The sequence below is a fragment of the Triturus cristatus genome, chromosome 6 (genome assembly GCF_964204655.1).
Source record: "Triturus cristatus chromosome 6, aTriCri1.1, whole genome shotgun sequence".
Taxonomy (NCBI): domain Eukaryota; kingdom Metazoa; phylum Chordata; class Amphibia; order Caudata; family Salamandridae; genus Triturus; species Triturus cristatus.
The window spans coordinates 717,034,721-717,052,816 of NC_140589.1; the positions used below are offsets into that span (position 1 = coordinate 717,034,721).

An 18,096-nucleotide genomic window follows, 5' to 3' on the forward strand; every position below is an offset into this window, starting at 1 on the left:
TATATATATATTTTTATATATATATATATATATATATTTTTATATATATATATATATATATTTTTATATATATATATATATATATTTTTATATATATATATATATATTTTTATATATATATATATATATATATATTTTTATATATATATATATATTTTTATATATATATATATATTTTTATATATATATATATATATATATTTTTATATATATATATATATATATATTTTTATATATATATATATATTTTTATATATATATATATATTTTTATATATATATATATATATATATTTTTATATATATATATATATATATATTTTTATATATATATATATATTTTTATATATATATATATATTTTTATATATATATATATATATTTTTATATATATATATATATATATATATTTTTATATATATATATATATATATATTTTTATATATATATATATATATTTTTATATATATATATATATATTTTTATATATATATATATTTTTATATATATATATATATTTTTATATATATATATATATATTTTTATATATATATATATATATTTTTATATATATATATATATATTTTTATATATATATATATATATTTTTATATATATATATATATATTTTTATATATATATATATATATTTTTATATATATATATATATATTTTTATATATATATATATATATATTTTTATATATATATATATATATATATTTTTATATATATATATATATATATATTTTTATATTTGCAGAGTACGCTAAAGCGTTACATGCATGCATCCTCTTTTTAACAGTGTTCTTGTGCGAGTTTCCTCGTTGTGTCAATTAGCTGAATACACAGCAGTTTTGCCTTTGAAGAGCATTATGGATACGTTAAGCTTTACTAGAATGGTTTATAAATGTTTGTGACACCCTTACAGACTATTTATGGTAACCACTTTGTCCGAACTATTGGTCTTCTACATATACAAAGTAAGCAAGGGCTGCCTTCATTCAGCTAATGACTATCTGGAGCTCCAAGGACCTTTTGCTGCAAACCAAGATCAGGCTTTTTAACAGCAATGTAAAATCGATCCTTCTGTATGGAGCAGAAACCTGGAGGATTACAGTGACCACCACCAACAAAGTCCAGACTTTTATCAACACCTGTCTGAGGAAAATCATCCAAATCCGCTGACCAAATACCATCAGCAAAAACAACCTATGGCAGCAGGCTTTTCAGCTTCCCGCTCATTAAGAATTCATGAAAACACACTGTGGCTGGATAGGTCTCACCCTCCGCAAGCCTGCATCAAACAACACCAAGCAAGTCCTGACCTGGAACCCTCAAGGGGAAATTAAAAGAGGAACGCCAAGAAACACCTGGTGCCGAGGCCTTGAGGCTGACTGTAAAGAGATAGATTACACCTGCAGTCAGATTGAAAGAAGTGCCCATTACAGAGATCCCTGGAGAGTCCCGGTAGATGGCCTATATCCCATGAGGGCTAATAGGCATAAGTAAGAAAGTATATACAAATGTGCTTCGGTGATGCACACTGTGGTAATGTGACACGCAGATGACTTCACTAATGGTGATGTTTTGGCAGTTCGTTAGCAGCTGATCTATGTGGAAAGATGAAATATGAGGGTATTTTGTTCCTGCACTCGCAGTATTTTTTTATACTGTGTTAAAGTATTACAAGCACTGTTTAGTGATGCAAATTTCTTCTTCCTAGCACTGACAAGTCACTAGGTTACATCCTGCTATACGAAACAAATATTGGCTGGGCTGAAGTTTATTTGCATAAGCAGAGGAGTGGAATAAAAGATTATTACGTTTGAGGATTTGGCCTTAATTGACCTTCTGTTTGACAAATTAATTAGAGTTTTTTGTGCCTTCATAAACTTTATTATATTTTATTATGTCTATTCATATTTCAATACAATAGGTCTGGTCTTCCACCTTGCTCAGCATCCATCACTATACTAATTAAAATGGATGCTATGCACGTATTTGCTTCTTTTGGGAAAACCAGTGAGTGTGTGTGCCACAAGTAAATTTGCTGTCCAACCCATATTCTAATATATTTGATGCATGCCCTTTGGTCTTTCTTCTTTGTTTGGGTTCATACCACAGTACAAGATTAAAAGTATTCAGGATTTGGTGAGCTTAAAAGAATCAGATCGTCGCAATCTTCTCCATTTCCTTGAAGATGAAAAATATGAAGAAATAATGGCTGTTCTTGGCAGTTTTCCTCACATCATCATGGAAATAAAACCACAAGGTAGGCATGAAACTAAGTTCTTAAACAAGCACCCCTCTCTTCTACTAGGAATTAATTTGTTTAATGCACTAGATCAAACAACTTATTACTGTATTCATTGGTTACATATTCATTTATTAAACATCTATATAATACCACATGCAGCTACACCACTCCAGAACACTTAAATAATACAGTATATGGATTTCATACCTATATAGCAACCTGTTTCTGATATTCTTATGTCTATGTGTGGCATCACTGCTCAGCTATAATGAGGAAATGTATATTGTAGCCATTTTATTGTAATGATTTATCTCTTGTCCAGCAAAAGGTTCAAGTATAGCTGATTATGCTTCATAGCAGTGGAAGGAAAATGTTGCTTTTCAATATGTCAGACACCAAGGGAAGGGCTTGTTTCAGCTGGTCTTTACCCTGCCTAGTCTGGGTCACAAAAAACACATGCAAATCTGTGAAAAGGCAGATGGCTGTCTGCTGCCCCACCAGGCTTCCCACTGATCTAGGCAGACCACGACTGACCTAGAATTTTAGGTTACGTTTATGTGCAGCTCTCAGAAAGATGGTGTCAATACTTGCCACACTCTCCTCTCAGATTGATATTGGAAAGCTTAACAGGGAGCATAAGAAGGCTGATAGGATGCCGGGTATGTTTTGAATTTGTATGTGGACTCTCTTGGAGCTAATGGAGGAGGGTCGCAGAAAGTCAGGTTTTTTTCTGTATTTCAGAGGGGATTGATGTAACCACAGGGCCTTTGGGGTGGGTAGCATTACAACAAATATTCTTTATGTACCGCATAGGGTGCAGAGCAGAGTGAGGTACCTTGATTTTCTCCCCTTGACTTCTCTACCACGGCACTACTAACCTGAGCTGGGGAAAGGTATAAGTAGGCATATACAGAATCGATTCTTGATGAGGAACAATCAATAACTTTGGCTTTTTCTAACTCTTTCCCATGTGACAATGACAACTTGAGCTTTGCTTCACTCATGGTTTGTTACGATTTGGAATGCATCTGTTCAAAAACATTGCTTTATTGGCTGTGACCCATCTCTTTAAAAAATCGTCAACGACATTCCCTCCCTCGTCAACGACAATGAGAGTTAAATTGATGACATCAACGGCAACAGTGACGACGGCAATCCAGGCTCCAATACGTCTACTAGAGTCTCCATGTTGACGACAAGGACTCCATCGTTGTCGAAGACGGGCAATGCTCCCTCGACGACTACGGTACAGTCGGCGAAAATCCCATCGACGACCGACTCTTCGACGAGTACCTCGCCGTTGACTACGACACCGTCGACAATGGAATTTTCTTTTCCTGTTGTTTCTGTACCATTGACGCCACTGTCGATGAGGGATACTCAGGTGACCAAAATGTTTCTACGACCACCCATACAAGAATTCAGCAAGGTTTCGCGCCTCCTCCTGTTGCATCTGCTGGAGGGCTATGTGGAAGATGATGATGGTCTTAATGGTGTGGTTCACAGTCCATCTGAGCTCCACGTAAAGTGTCAAGATGACGAGGATGAGGACTACCACGACAAATTGCAATACTACCAGTAAAGATATATGTCCCCAAGTCACCGTTACCATTCATATGGTTTTCAGCCAGAGCCACTCCTCAGGGACTATCTGCCACCATCACTGATACACGATCTGCAGGCTATGCTGGCGGATTATCGGCAGCGGTTCCCGCCGCAACAGGGTCGGCCAGACAGACTGGTACATCAGTCCGATCCTCCAGGTACGCAGTTCGCTCAACCGCCAATCACTCCTGTTATGTTCTTGACCCTGGGCCAAACTAACCCTGGAGCACCAGCTGCATCCTCCTAGGATGAAGATAGAGTGGAAGGTGAGCTGCCGGATCCAATCTCTGCTCCTGATCCTTGGGACAATTATGTGATACCGACTCCTCCGCTCCTCCCAACAGATTCTCCTCCAGAGGATATTGGAGGATTTCATAATTTAATGCAGAGGGCAGCCAACAGGTTTCATCTGCCTATTAGTCAGTAAGACCAAATGTTTTTTATATGATTTCAAGGAGGACACCAGAAAAATAGTATGCTCCATACCAATTATAGATTACATATTTTGCAAAAACAATTTTTATTGCATATTTCAATTACAACAGTCATATGCAAGGACCAGCATATCATTGGTCTTCTCCTAGTAATATACTCCATTGCATGGTACAGTGCAGACCTCTTCCAACTATCAACGCACTGCCCCCCAACACTCCCCAAATACAAATACTCCCTCCCCCCACCCGCATGTCAGTGTGCCATAGTCGCAGGTACCGGGATAAGTCTGTCTCGTGATTGGCCGTGGGAACTGCCGCGGGCCACTCTCCACCCCCATGATCAGGCGCCAAGCAGCAAGGAGAAGAGAAGCCCCCACGTGTGCCCCGTCAGCTACCTCTCCGCCGCTACTCTGCTGCATGCTGCTCCTGTGCTTCAAAAACCAATTATAGATTACATATGGCAGGAAGGCATCAAAATGATGAAGACACCAGCATCCATACCACCGGTGCTACCCCGTATTGAGAAGAAGCATAGGGTGCCAGAGGACTCTCTATCTTGTCTCATTTGGCACCCCAAGTTGAACTCTGTCATTTCTCATGCAGCAGAAAGACGTTCCAAAAACCCTGCTACTCCTATCACACACCAGATAAGGAAGGACGTAGGACGGACATTTTAGGGAAACAATTCTCTTCAATGGTAGCAGTGACAATTAGGGCAGCAAATACGTTCGCCATTTTCGGCCACTACAACCGCTAGATGTGGTCAGACATAGCAGTCTTAATAGACCTCATACCTGAAGACGAGGCACGGAAGATACTTGTGGAAGGGGGGGCAAGCAGGTTCGGAAACCATTGATTGTGTCCTTGATGTAGCCAATACTGGCTTTAGGCAACTGGCAGGAGCTGCTGTGCTCAGACAGCAAGGATGGCTGAAAGCAACCACCATTAGTCCTGAGGTGCAGACAAAAGTCTTAGATATGGCTTTTGATGGTGAGTCCCTATTCGGGAAGCACATTGTATGAGGCATTGTTGGCGATCAAGAATGAGACAGACACCGCAAAGTCATTGGGCACACTGCAATACAGAAAGGTGCCTTTAATAGGGCTAGAGGACAAGGCTTTGCTCCTTACAAGGGAGGTTACCAGAGGGCTCAACAGTATCAGCCATACCAGTCTCAATACCGGAAGTTCTACAATCCTCCATCTTACCGCCAGTCATCTACAGCTGGTTTCTGTCACCAGGGAGGCCGCAAACGAATGCCTCAACAAAGTTGTGACTCAAGCAGGAATCAATGATCATGCCAGGGTACCAGCTTCCCTCCCCATCCAACCTGTGTGTGTGACGTTTTCCAGCTATGTCCACCAGTGGCACGAAAAAACAACAGATCTCTGGGTGCTGGACCCAGCCACCTTTGGTCACACTCTAGAATTCATTCAGTGCCCGCCGACTACTCCACCCAAGGGTGCCCCCCCCCCCCCCCCCCCGCCTTCACTCATTACGCAAAGAGGGTTTAGTCAGGCTCACTAAGGGAGCAATAGAAGAAGTCCCGATTGCAAAAAAGGAAAAGTTTTTATTCTCGTTTTTTCCTAATACAAAAGAAAGTAGGAGAATGGCCGATATTGGACCTGAGGAATATCAACAAGTTGCTCAAGAAACAAACGTTCCGGATGGTAGCGCTTTTCGAGATCCTAGGCCGTTTAAACGAAGGAGACTTCATGACCTTGCTCAACATGAAAGACACATTTTCATATCCCCATCCATTCGAAACATTGGAAATTCTTAAGATTCACGATGCTGGTACCCACTACCAATACAAGGTACTTCCATTTGGTCTCAAATCGGCACCAAGGATCTTTACCAAGTACCTGGCGCCCATAGCAGCAGCCCTGCGATCTCAAGGGCTCCATGTATTCCCGTATCTTGACTGGCTGCTCAAAGCACCAACAGCACAAAAGGCCAGTCAAGCTACAAGCACCTGCCCTCAAATGTTCAGAACTTTGGGACTCACTGAAAACAAGGAGAAATCTTTGTTCCATCCAAGTGAAGTAATATCCTTTCAGGGAGCATCAATAGATACCATCTAATGCAAAACCTTCCTATCTCATGAAAGACAGATAAGATTACAAAGACTGGCAAAGAGTATCTCAGGATTAAAAGCCAATTTCTGTGCGGACGTACAAGTCGCTCCTCAGGATGTGTTCTTCAACAATAGATCTGGTGCCACTGGCCAGGCTGAGAATGAGGCTACTTCAAGAATTGCTACAAAAGCAATGGCAACAAGCCTCGGGATGCTTTGAGGAGGTAATGGAGATCACAACACAAATGGGAGAGGCACTGCAATGGTGGTTTCATGCACCAAATCTTGTAAAATGCCTTGCTTTCCTTCAGACTATTCCAGATTTCATTCTGACAACGGATGCCTCCATGGATGGCTGGGGAGGCCACCTGCAAGAATTACAGATTCGGGGCAAATTGTCCTCTGCTCAGAAGCATCAGCACAGCAACAGGCTAGAGCTCACAGCCATTTTCCGATCTCTTCAGGCTTTCTTTACAGAGGATAGCAGGCTCCTCCGTGCTGGTTCGTATGGACAATATAACCAGCATGTATTATGTCAACAAACAAGAGGGAAGCAGATCCATTACGCTATCTCAAGAAGCGCGGGAGCTATGGGATTAGATTGCGCAACATGGTATCTCACTCAAGGCCGAGCATGTCAGAGATTGCACAATACTCTGGCGGATACGTTAAGCAGAACACAGTCCAGTTGTCACGAGTGGGAGCTGGAGCAGTCCCAGTGTGACAAGGTGCTTCAAATGTGGGGAAAACAAGAGTTAAACCTCTTCACAACATCGGAGAATGCCAAATGCCAGTAAATTCCCTCTACCAGGGTCAAGGGGGAATGCCCTTTTAATGTGATGGTCCGTGATATATGCTTACGCTTTTCCCCCATCCCTTTAATTCCCAGGGTATTGACCAAGATGTAGTTGGAAGGCTGTGGTCTGATCCTAATAGCGCCACGATGGCCCAGGCAGAACTTGTTCCTGGAGCTTCTCTTGCTGTCTGAGTCGATGCCCATATGCCTACAGCCATCCTCATCTCTGCTGACGAAAGAAGGGCAAAGTGAACCATCCAGACTCGCAATCTCTTCATTTGCACGCATGGCTCCTGTATTCCTAGAATTCAGGAACTTGGATATCTCGCTGGAATGCAGGGAAGTTATTGCTTAATCCAGATCACACAGCACTAACATGACATACCACCTAAAACGGAAGCAATTCTGTTTCTGGTGCCAACGAAACAACCTTAACCCAATTCAAGCGCATCCTGAGCAAATTATGCCATATCTCCTTTCTTTGGCAAAGTCAGGTTTCCCGTTCTCTTCAGTGAAGGTTCACCTGGCTGCAATTTCCCATTCTAGGAAGTCTCCTCAAATTCCTACTCTCTGTGCTTCTAGTCTTATGAAACAATTCATGAGGAGCCTCTTCTGTCCATTTCCCCCGGTGAGTGCGCCCCCTCCCGAGTGGAAGCTCAACTTAGTCCTCGCACAGTTAATGAGGCAGCCTTTTGAACCAATTTACAAAGCAGAGCTCAAGTTTCTCACCTGGATGGTGGCCCTCCCACTGGCTCTCACTTCTGCAAGGAGGGTTAGCGAGATCCATGTTTTGAACATCAAAGAACCTTTTCTTCATTTCACTGATAACTATTTAACTCTGCGAACGAACCTGACTTTTATCCCAAAAGTCCCGACGCAGTTCAACCTGAACGAACCAGTGATACTTCAATCTTTTTTTCCAAACGCATCTAGCCCAGCTGAACAGGCTTTACACACGTTGGATGTTGAGAGGTGTTCAAAAATCTACCTGCATAAAACAAAAGACATAAGAAAAGCGGATCAGCTGCTGGTGGCCTGTGGACAAGACCGGGAAGGAACAGCAGTAACTAAAGCCACGGTTGCCAGATAGGCCTCTTCTGCGATCCACTTCTGCCATGACAAGGCTAACAAGCCTTTAACAAGACGAACTAAAGCGCACTCCACCAGGGCAGTTTTTACATCAGTAGTTCTGTTCGCTGGAGTAACATTAGAAAGAATTTGCCAAGCTGCGACATGCGTAAACGTGTGGACACTTTTCCATTACTGTCTCCAATCTACGCAGCGTGAGGATGCAGTTGTGGACAAAGCGGTTCTGCGTCACCTCTTCAATTAAGGTGGGCCTCTGTATTTTACAAAGAGGAAACTATATATATATATATATATATAATATATTTTCTAATAAAAAGGTCATCGGATACGTCTTAAGTAGTAGAGTATGGTATGTGATTGCATGTTTCTTTTTTAGGCATCTTTTTAAAGCTTTCCAGAAATTGAAAGAGTATTTACATGATTACAAATGTCACTGTTCTATTTCTGTAACTTAGCGGGTTATGATTTACATGTCTCCCTCCGTCTGCTAACTACAGTACGATTCTGGGTACTGCTTGCTATTCAGATTCAGGCATGTGAATCTATGAAAGATACCCCAATACTGGATAAGAAAATAAGTTACTTACCTGTAACTACGGTTATCCAGTATTGGTACCTTTCATAGATTCACATGCAACCCACCCTCCTCCCCATAGGGGTAGTTCTCTTTAATTTTTGGGATTCTTACTTCCCACTTGTGCTTAGAAAATCTGATAGTACCTGCTTCTGCTGGTAGGGTGCCTTCAGCTGATTGGCTGAGTTCCAACATTGGGTCCTTTAAAAAAAAAAAAAAAAAAGACATAGATAGGCTACTACTGACATGGCTTAAGGCCAGTATAGCCTATGAAGCTTTTAAAGCACTGCTTGAGTATTTTACCATGGGACTCCCATCTCAACGACTAAAAATGATTCAGGCATGTGAATCTTTGAAAGATACCAATACTGGATAACCGTAGTTACAGGTAAGTAACTTATTTCCTTTTTCACTGCGGGGTCATGAGTTATGGTTTATAGAGCCAACCACAGATGGCCAGTTCAAGGGTGTTTTCGGTTCTATTCCATAACCTTTACTTTAACTGTGATTATTTAGGGAAAAATCGAAGGTATTGTTAAACATGTGTTAAGTCCTTAGGAGCAGAAGAAATCATAAGTTATCATTAACAGTTTTTTAGGTCTCGCCTAGGTAGCGCGCATGTGTTGCTCTAAGAGATGACCTTTAGAAATTGGTCAGCTCTTTTCAAGCACTCGTGCTTGTGCTGTCATTCACCTTGCGGGAGCGGGCAGTGGCGCGCGTGCTAATTGAAAACAGATGACTCTAGTGCCGCCGCTGCTCAGCGGATGCCAGCACAAGCTTGAGTGCTTAAACAGTTGTTTGCCCTCGCTATCCCTCCTCAAGTGCGCAGGGTCCATCTATTTTTAATTAGCGTGGCCTTAGCGCGATCGCTTTTGCGGCCGCGTCGCTTTCATGTTCGCTGCCGCCCGGCCACGCTTGTTGCGGGTGGATTATTGAATGGGCTGTGCGTGAGCTGTTGGATCGCGTCTTCCTCTCTGGATGTAATCTCCTTTTGAAACGGATCTGTTCTTCGTTGCCTGGATTTATTTCCTCTTCGTTTTATTTTCTGTCCCTGGGATCCCACGTTCCACCACCCCTGTTCCTCTGACATGTGATTTCCTCTCTGTCCTGCCTCCCTCTCCCCCATCTCCACTCTTTTACCTCTTTTTCCAGGATACAACACACATAGTCTGCTTTCACTTTTGCGGCCGCGTCGCTTTCACTTTTGCGGCCGCGTCGCTTTCACTTTTGCGGCCGCGTCGCTTTCACTTTTGCGGCCGCGTCGCTTTCACTTTTGCGGCCACGCTGCCACATTTTGCGGGTGGATTATTGTATGGGCTGTGCGTGAGCTGTTGGATGGCATCTTCTCTTTATGTAATCTCCTCCTCAAACGGATCTGTTCTTCGTTGCCTGGATTTATTTCCTCTTTATTTTATTTTCTGTCCCTGGGATCCCACGTTCCCCCACCCCTGGTCCTCTGACGTGTGATTTCCTCTCTGTCCTGCCTCCCTTGCCCCCGTCTCCACTCTTCTGACCTCTTTTCCCAGGATACAACCCACATCGTCCGCTCCACACCCTCCCAGGAGACCCCGTTACCTTCGTAGCCTAAGAAGAGTCCCCCACCGCTGTCCTATGAAAACAACACTACCCTTTCCCCTACTCTCCCAGTCCCAGAGATACATCACTCTGGGGTACTATCCCTATTTCTCTGACGCTTTGTTTTGTCTGACCTTTCCGCCCCTAGAGGACGCCCCTGTTTCCTCCCATACCCAGGGAGCCAAGATCTTGCCCACTGTGTCCCGTCTCAAGTGTACTCCCACCGCGCACCCCTGCTCTCCTCCCTCAAACCTAGGTGTCACAGACCCACTTAAACCCTGTTCCAACTTCACCCCGTGCACTTGCTCGCTGTTCCCTCCATTCCAGAATTACCCCTCCCTCAATATAAGATGGTTCCCTGGCAATGGTTCCCGCTGCAAGGCCTGCTGACGGGTGCTGTGTCTGGCGGACCAAGGATAGTGCCCTCTGGACTCCGTTGCCCGCTGGGGCTGCTTTCAGGGTCTGAGACACTTCTCCTTCTGATTCTGCTGTTGCCCTGTGTGGGCGGGGCCAAGACTCCCACCTGCCATGAAGTCCGGACGTTGCTACTTACAGGTGCCGTGTTTTTATGCCACCAGGCTATGCTCCTTACACACGGCAAGTGTTTTGTGCTGACTTACTGACAGTTCGCGCTACTTAGATGCGCCATGTGTTTTTGGGCCAACATATTGTCAGGCCATGCTACTCACATGCGTTGGGTGTTTTGTGTAGCCAGGTTGACAGGCTGCGCTCCTTACATGCATCACATGTTTTTGGGTCTGTGTACTGACAAGATATGCTATTTAAATAAGTCATTTATTTTTGTGCTACAATACTGAGAGGCCATGCTACTTTCATGAACCATGTGTTTTGGGCCTCCATGCAGACAGGATATTCTACCTGCCCTGTTTATTTTGGGCTGCCTTACTGACAGGGCGTGTTACTTACATGTACCATGTATTTTTGGGCCGCCATACCGGCAGGCCGTGCCTCTTAAATAGGTCATGGTATTTCGGGCTGCCATACTAACAGGCATTATAGCTATGTGTTTTTGGACCACTGTACTTTCACTTACTGTACGTTTCTGATGCAAAATGCAAGGTGATCTACTTGTTAACTTAGCACTACATACAGTTGGAACCCGCTTGAGAGGGATTCTCGGTGTGACGCTGAATTTGTGGGACAAACTACCTGCGGGGGTACACTTTCCGTGCCCAGGGTAGGTAGAAATGCGGTTAATTTGTTGGCCTCTGGGCATGTCTGTAATGAACAGCCAATCCGGGAATTCTTCTCATTTGAATGTTCTTTCTCAGCTGCTGCTGTCTTCTTGTGGTCTTTCCCAAATGCCCTGGGCCTCATCATGTGCCCCCATGCAGTATTTTGGTTAGGTCTATCCCAAAAGTCCGGTGGTACAAGCACAAAACCATTTTCTCCCAATTTCAAAAGGGTATTGCAATTGTGAACATCCCTATTTGCGCTTGTGAGTTTCCCTTATACATACATGCAAGGAGATTTAACAATGAGTTGAACCCCCCGGGAGTACCATGGAAGACTAAGAATAGGTTATATGAGAAAGGTTTCTGGTCTTACTGATGTCTAAAGCATGACACCGGAAGTTACAAACAGGTAAAGAGAAGTACTTGTAACATTAGAAAAATAATACATTTAATTACACTTCTTCTCAATAAGCATTGCAAGAACAATAAAACTAGAACATATTTTTTATGTTAATTCTTTTTTTAATAGGGTCGTTCAGTTCTATATAATGTCCTATTGAATACATATAAGGTAACAAAAATACTTATAACACCTTTTTTATTATAACATTTCAATATGCTGCACAGCAGCCATGCTGCTTTTCAGTATAGCTTAAATACATTGGCAAAGCCAATAGCTCTGGCTAAACACTTATAAGGTTCCAAAAGCGAGACCTATTGGCTATGCCAATGCTTGTTTTGGATGTTCTTCTGCATAGACAGTATGTAGAATCAGCCCCCAGGCAATATGCACCCAAGTTCCAGGTTGACCTTCCTCTGATTCAACCAATCTCAGCAGTGTTGGCCTTCAGCCACACACACACGCACGTCATCGGCATTGCTCTGCTCCAACCTCCTGCGTCCCAAACCCTGGTCAGCGGGTGTTTGTCTCGGGGCCCATCCTGGTACCAGGCTCTCTATTTAAACTCTACCATGTGCCCACTTTCTGCTGCCTCACCATGGATCAACATGGTTTCGCAAGATAGGACATTAAGGATCCATTAAGCACCTCTATTTCACCCGGAAGTAAATTCCTTTTTCATCACTCCTCTGATGTGCATTCTGAGCTACCTCCATACTTTTTGACCAATTTATTGACCTAGTTCTCAGAAAGCACCAACCCAATACCCATACCTTATTGCCCTCAAATTCACCAGAGAATGTGATCCACCTAAGTTGTGTTCAGCGTTATCTAAGTTCCACTTAAAGAAGTCCTTCTCTGTTTCTGACCCTTGCACCTCTTGCATGTTATGCATGGGGATTGAACATTGCAATTGATCTGTGCCTATTGCGTGCAGATGGATACGCTGGCTCTAAGGAGACCAAATTTTTTATGGCCAAGGCCTGCCTTATGTCGAGAGAACACCTCCCCCTCTACAGGTAAGCAATCTGAAGAAAAAAAAAGCCTGCAAACTTGGAAATGTTTCATTCTTCTCCTTCACCTTGTGCTCCTGTCAATTCCACCATGAAGGAGCTGGCACCGTCTGGCCCGCTCTCTCCTGCAGGTTTTGCTACGTATTGGTAAAAGAGATGCTGAAGGCAATTCCTTACTTGAGCACCATATGAGCAGAAGTAAAATTTAAGAAAAACACACTCATCAACGTCTACCACGGTGCCATTCATGGCGCATTTGTTCCTAATCTTGGTGTCATTTCCTGCTAAGCTGCCACTGACCTAGAAAAGCTGAGAATTGGCCAGAAAAAGGTTATTAGACCTTCAGCATGAACCCTTAGGTAACAACTGTCTAGTTCTCATAGTTAGTGTGTTTCACTGTCAACATGTCTGAATAAGATACTCCTGATAATACAGTAGCGCAATATGAGGGTGACTTGGTAGGGGTGGCGAATTTGGATATGGGCAGTGGTCTTATCCTGCATCCTCCAGCTGTGACTGGAGTAGGCATTTCACTAGGGTGACCTGTCTTATAGAACGCCGTAGTCCTTAGAAAGCCAGTAAAAGTGTTGGGTTGTCTGGGCCACTGCTGAAATGAAGTTTCAAGCAATCAACTTTGTGCTTGAAGCCCTCCAGTAAGTCAAAATCTAAGTCCAAGCACGAACATGCAAAAACGAAGTGGAATTCAACATAATCCTGCCTTTGTAAAACTTAAAGAGAAGGAGCAACAACATCACAAAGTGCGTCTTTCACCTTTACGGTTTAATGACATTCAGTTTAACAACCTCAGAAGGACGTAAGGCTCTGTTGGCTTTGCTGACATTCACAGTCATGACTGCAGAATACTGCATCTTTCTGCAGCTAAGCTTCAACTCACTGAGCCATCCTACTGTGTTAGAAAATCTCCAGTTGTGACAAAGGTACCTCAAAGTATGTAATCATAATGAGAAGCAAGGGCCTATTAAGCAGGGGTGCCAGGTTCAAATTAAAAATGTGGATTCTCAGGAAGAGTCATTGTCTTCGCTTTTCTAAACAAGAAATGGGAGGAAACAGAAGACTGATAAACGAGAGGTCCAATCCACATCATGCAGACACTTTAGTGGGAGGGAGTCAATTTATTTCCAAGTGATTGCAAGCAGAGCTACCAAGCAACAATGCAGGGTTTGTTTAGACGTTTGTGGTCAGTCAGACTTCTGGCCTGAATGTACATTATAAACCAAAACTATACAGGTAAACTTAAAATGGGATCTCTTAGGTTACAAAGTCAGGCAATGAGGAATAGCCTACCTTCCCTGGGAACTTTTTTGGGCTGCATGCAGTATGTCTTTGCACAGGATACCGTTCTTACCACACATGTGCACAGCATAAGAAAGCCTAAACGCACAGCACAAACTCTGTTTTCTATACTGAGCACATTTTACCTGATGAGGGTTGTTAGTCTCCTCTACCAGAGGTGTGGCTATGAAGGCCTCCGTCTAGCTGCTGCTAACTGTCAATTTGTAACATGGTGAGGTTCAATAGCCACCCTACTGAATGTGGGTACACTTGCGTACTCCCCAGCCCAGTAGAGCCTTGTGACAGCTATTGTCAAGCATTTGAGAAATAAAATCGCACTGAGGGCCCAATTACGACTTTGGTGTGTGGGAGGGGGCCACCATGCTGCTGCCCCGCTCGCACACCTACAAAGTCGTTTGAGCACTGGCCGCCAGATAATGAGTTTTTTCATGTCTGGCAGGCGTTTCTTTGGCAGTCCCACAGCTGAGCCTTTGAAAAAGGGCACCGCAATAGGAGCATCAAAGACAGTTCCTGCACGACATACTCTGGAGTCCATACTGTGCTGGAACTGGTGTACATGCATACAGGGGAGCACAACATGTGCATGCATCTCATGGCCATGAAAGGCCCCCTTTGGTCCCTCTCCGCCACAGTTTTCATGGCGGGTTCACCACCATAAAAACCGTGGCTAAAAGGAAACTCTGTAATCTGCTTGACGATGCCGCTGCGGCACCGCAAAGCATAATGCGGCCTCAAGACCATCACAAAACCACCAGGGATCTCTGATCCTTGGTGTTTGTGGCTGTCCGACCGCCCAACTTGTAATAGGAAGGTTGGACTGCAGATGCGGGGTAACCGTTCCGCCACCGTGGGTACGCCATAGTCCTAATCAGACCGGAGTACATCCAGTGGTTTCACATGTTTTGAGGTTTATTGTGGTGAAAATCCTTGATCAAACAAAAAAATACGACATGGACAGAATTGAACAGCTGCCAGTTTTGCTCTTTCCCCTGCTTTAAATAACTTGTTTTTCTTCTTTCTTCCAGTATGCCAGACACATGTGCTTTCAGCTCCTCTAAATTCATACCTCTCATATTTTTCGGCAGTGGTGAACATGGCCAGTGTCCATGAATGTACATGCCAATGAGTTTGTTACAGCGGGGGTGCTGTCCACCTCCTTTACCAAATTTCAAAGAGCTTTTGCCGGACTCCTCGTGCGTGTGGCATTAAAAGGAGCGATCAAACATTTTATTAGGCAGTAGGTGAAAGAGCAGTTGTTGAGATGCAGTGTACTTTGGTTTCTAGATACCCTCTAGGTTTTGTATGTGTCAATCTGTTCTTCCTTGAATGTGCACATTAAGATGGTTGCTTCAAAGTGGATAAAGACATCATAGATACTTTACAATTCTTCAGCGCTGGATCTTTTGTGGAATCACATGCTTGAATCCTTTCCAGTCATTGAGGCGGAAGCCTCCTTGACAAACGTGGAATAATTCAAGTATGCAAGTCCATTAAGATACCAACGCTGGAGAAGTGCAGTTACAGGTGAGTAGTTTAATTGTTTAAATGTTCTGAATTTGCAGTAAAGTCATTGGAGTGTTTCAGGTAGTAGTTCCTTGTGTGTTAATGTTTCAGAAGAAACAGTGAAAATAAAAAGAATATGCTTAATAAAAGTGTCAGCTCACTTTATTTTTGAATCTTTTGTTTCAGTTTTGGACGATGAAGATAGTAACAACATCACCGTAGGCTCTCTTGTAACTGTCTTAATCACATTAACGAGGAAAACAATGGCAGTAAGTCTTGTTTGTATTCTCAGCTTAAACTATTTAATTAAAATACTTATATTAATCTTTGTACAAATGGATGAGACAGTTTTTGCATGTAAACTCAAGTTCCTGCAATACTAACCTACTATTTTTAACATCAAAATTATTTTTCAAATAAGTGTTAACTAACTAAATTGGCACAGGATGATGTATGCTTATAACTATCCTCGCTCTTAATTTCCAGTATTATGTTCGTTTTTTTGCAGTTGATTCATGTTTCCGCTGATAGATATAGTTGATGTCTTCCATCTTTATGCTGATGAAATTTAAGAGAATCATTCTGTGATAATTTTGCAACGTGCTGTTGAAGAAATTGTGGTGTGAAATTGGATATTACTGTGCGTTAGAGTAGGCTTAATGGTTGCATGCAAAAAAGTGAAGCTTGTGAAAGTTTCAGGTCTTAGTCTTATTTTAGTTTTAACTCTTTGGTAAAACAAAGACTGAACAGTTCACTTTTATGGACATAAATGTTTTACTTTAGTTGAAGAGAGGGCATTTATGCTTTTACCAAGTGTCATCTACACTTTGTATCTTTTGCACACATATCAAACTAAGCTCCCAAAATGTTTCTAGGCAGAGCGTAGGTTTCTTTAGCCTACAGTAGAGTAACTATCTTAAAGACATTGCTGCACAGAGCTCCAGTCTCTCTGAATCAATATTGTGTCCGACCCATTCTTTTTGTTTGGAGCACTGTTTACCCTTCTTCAGTCTTCTTATGCACTATACCAATCAATGTACTGCCTGGTGACAGGAAATGCCGATCTAATCCTCTATAAAGATTGCCAGCTTCTTCATCCTAGATGTCTTAGAAGTGTTTTGGCTAGACTAGTGCTTTTCTGATTTCGCATTGTGCCATTTTTTGGGAAGTCACCTCACCAAGATTGACTGTACCACGTCGAAATGGGGCTTTATTTATTCATAATTCCTTGCTTTAATCCATCTCCTCGTAAGAGATGGACGTTGCAATTATGTTTTGGAAAATCCTCGAGTGTCTGACCTGCTTAAGCCATCTGCATTACATTCTGGCTCTGTGCATAGCGGTCCTTAGTTGGGTAGATATGTATAGGTGTGACATGGGCGGTGTGGGATTTTGCTGGTTATGTATTGTTTGGGGCCTGTTGAGGTCTGTCCTGTGAATGCAGACATCTTTGCATAGTGCCTGCATACCTACCAATAAAGAGCCTGAGCACCGCACATGCGATGAATTTTTTACAACCCAAATGAGTCTATACATTTATGAACAGTTGCCTCGTCCTAAGATGAGCAAACTGTTGTAAATCATGATATTGTGCGGGAGCATATGTTCAGGTTTTCAAGTTTGGGAGATTAGGTACTGAAACTTAGAATATAACTGCTTCTATCCAAGTTTATGTCCTCCTTTACATTATATATAAATTTAAATAAACATTAGAGCATCTCTGTCCATGTTCCAGATTCAAGATATGTTTTTTCAAATTGAGATGTAAATCTCTCCAACTACAAGAAAACTGTTTATTTGCAACAGTTTTCTTATTGACCCTAACCATTTCTTCCTCAAGAAAGCTGAAACTGGAAATCATTAGCAGGGAAATGCGCATGATTGTGGCTATTCTTTTTTTAATTTGATGTTGTCCTTCATTACACATTCACCTAGGAGAGATAGCTTAATCGCCCTAGCATGAGCAACTGAGTGGGTTTGTTCGAACATTGCTTTAATTGCATTCATAGTCTTCTGCCAGCACAGGAAAGAGGTTAACTTGTTTCCCAGCACATGCACACCATCTTACAGTTACGCAGTGGGTGGGCCTTAGAATTATATGCTAAAAAGCAAAGGTTTCAAGGTGTTTTCGACTGAGAAAATCAGTTCTTGCATCTGTATCGTTATGTACATTCTTATTCATTAAAAATGCTGCCTGACTTTTAACATGCACACGAGCATCATAAAAGTTAACATTCCCACTGCAGTTTATTCATAATTATT

At 42.3% G+C, this 18,096-nt stretch overlaps 1 protein-coding gene across 1 annotated transcript in view; it reads left to right on the forward strand.

The window, feature by feature from the left end:
* SEC63 (SEC63 protein translocation regulator) overlaps positions 1 to 18,096 on the forward strand; it is a 669,334-nt gene that overhangs the window by 401,759 nt on the left and 249,479 nt on the right. The window contains exons 13-14 of the mRNA XM_085611209.1: positions 2,126 to 2,273; positions 16,021 to 16,103. Of these exons, the coding sequence (XP_085467335.1) occupies positions 2,126 to 2,273; positions 16,021 to 16,103 (231 nt within the window). The remainder of the gene's footprint in view (positions 1 to 2,125; positions 2,274 to 16,020; positions 16,104 to 18,096) is intronic.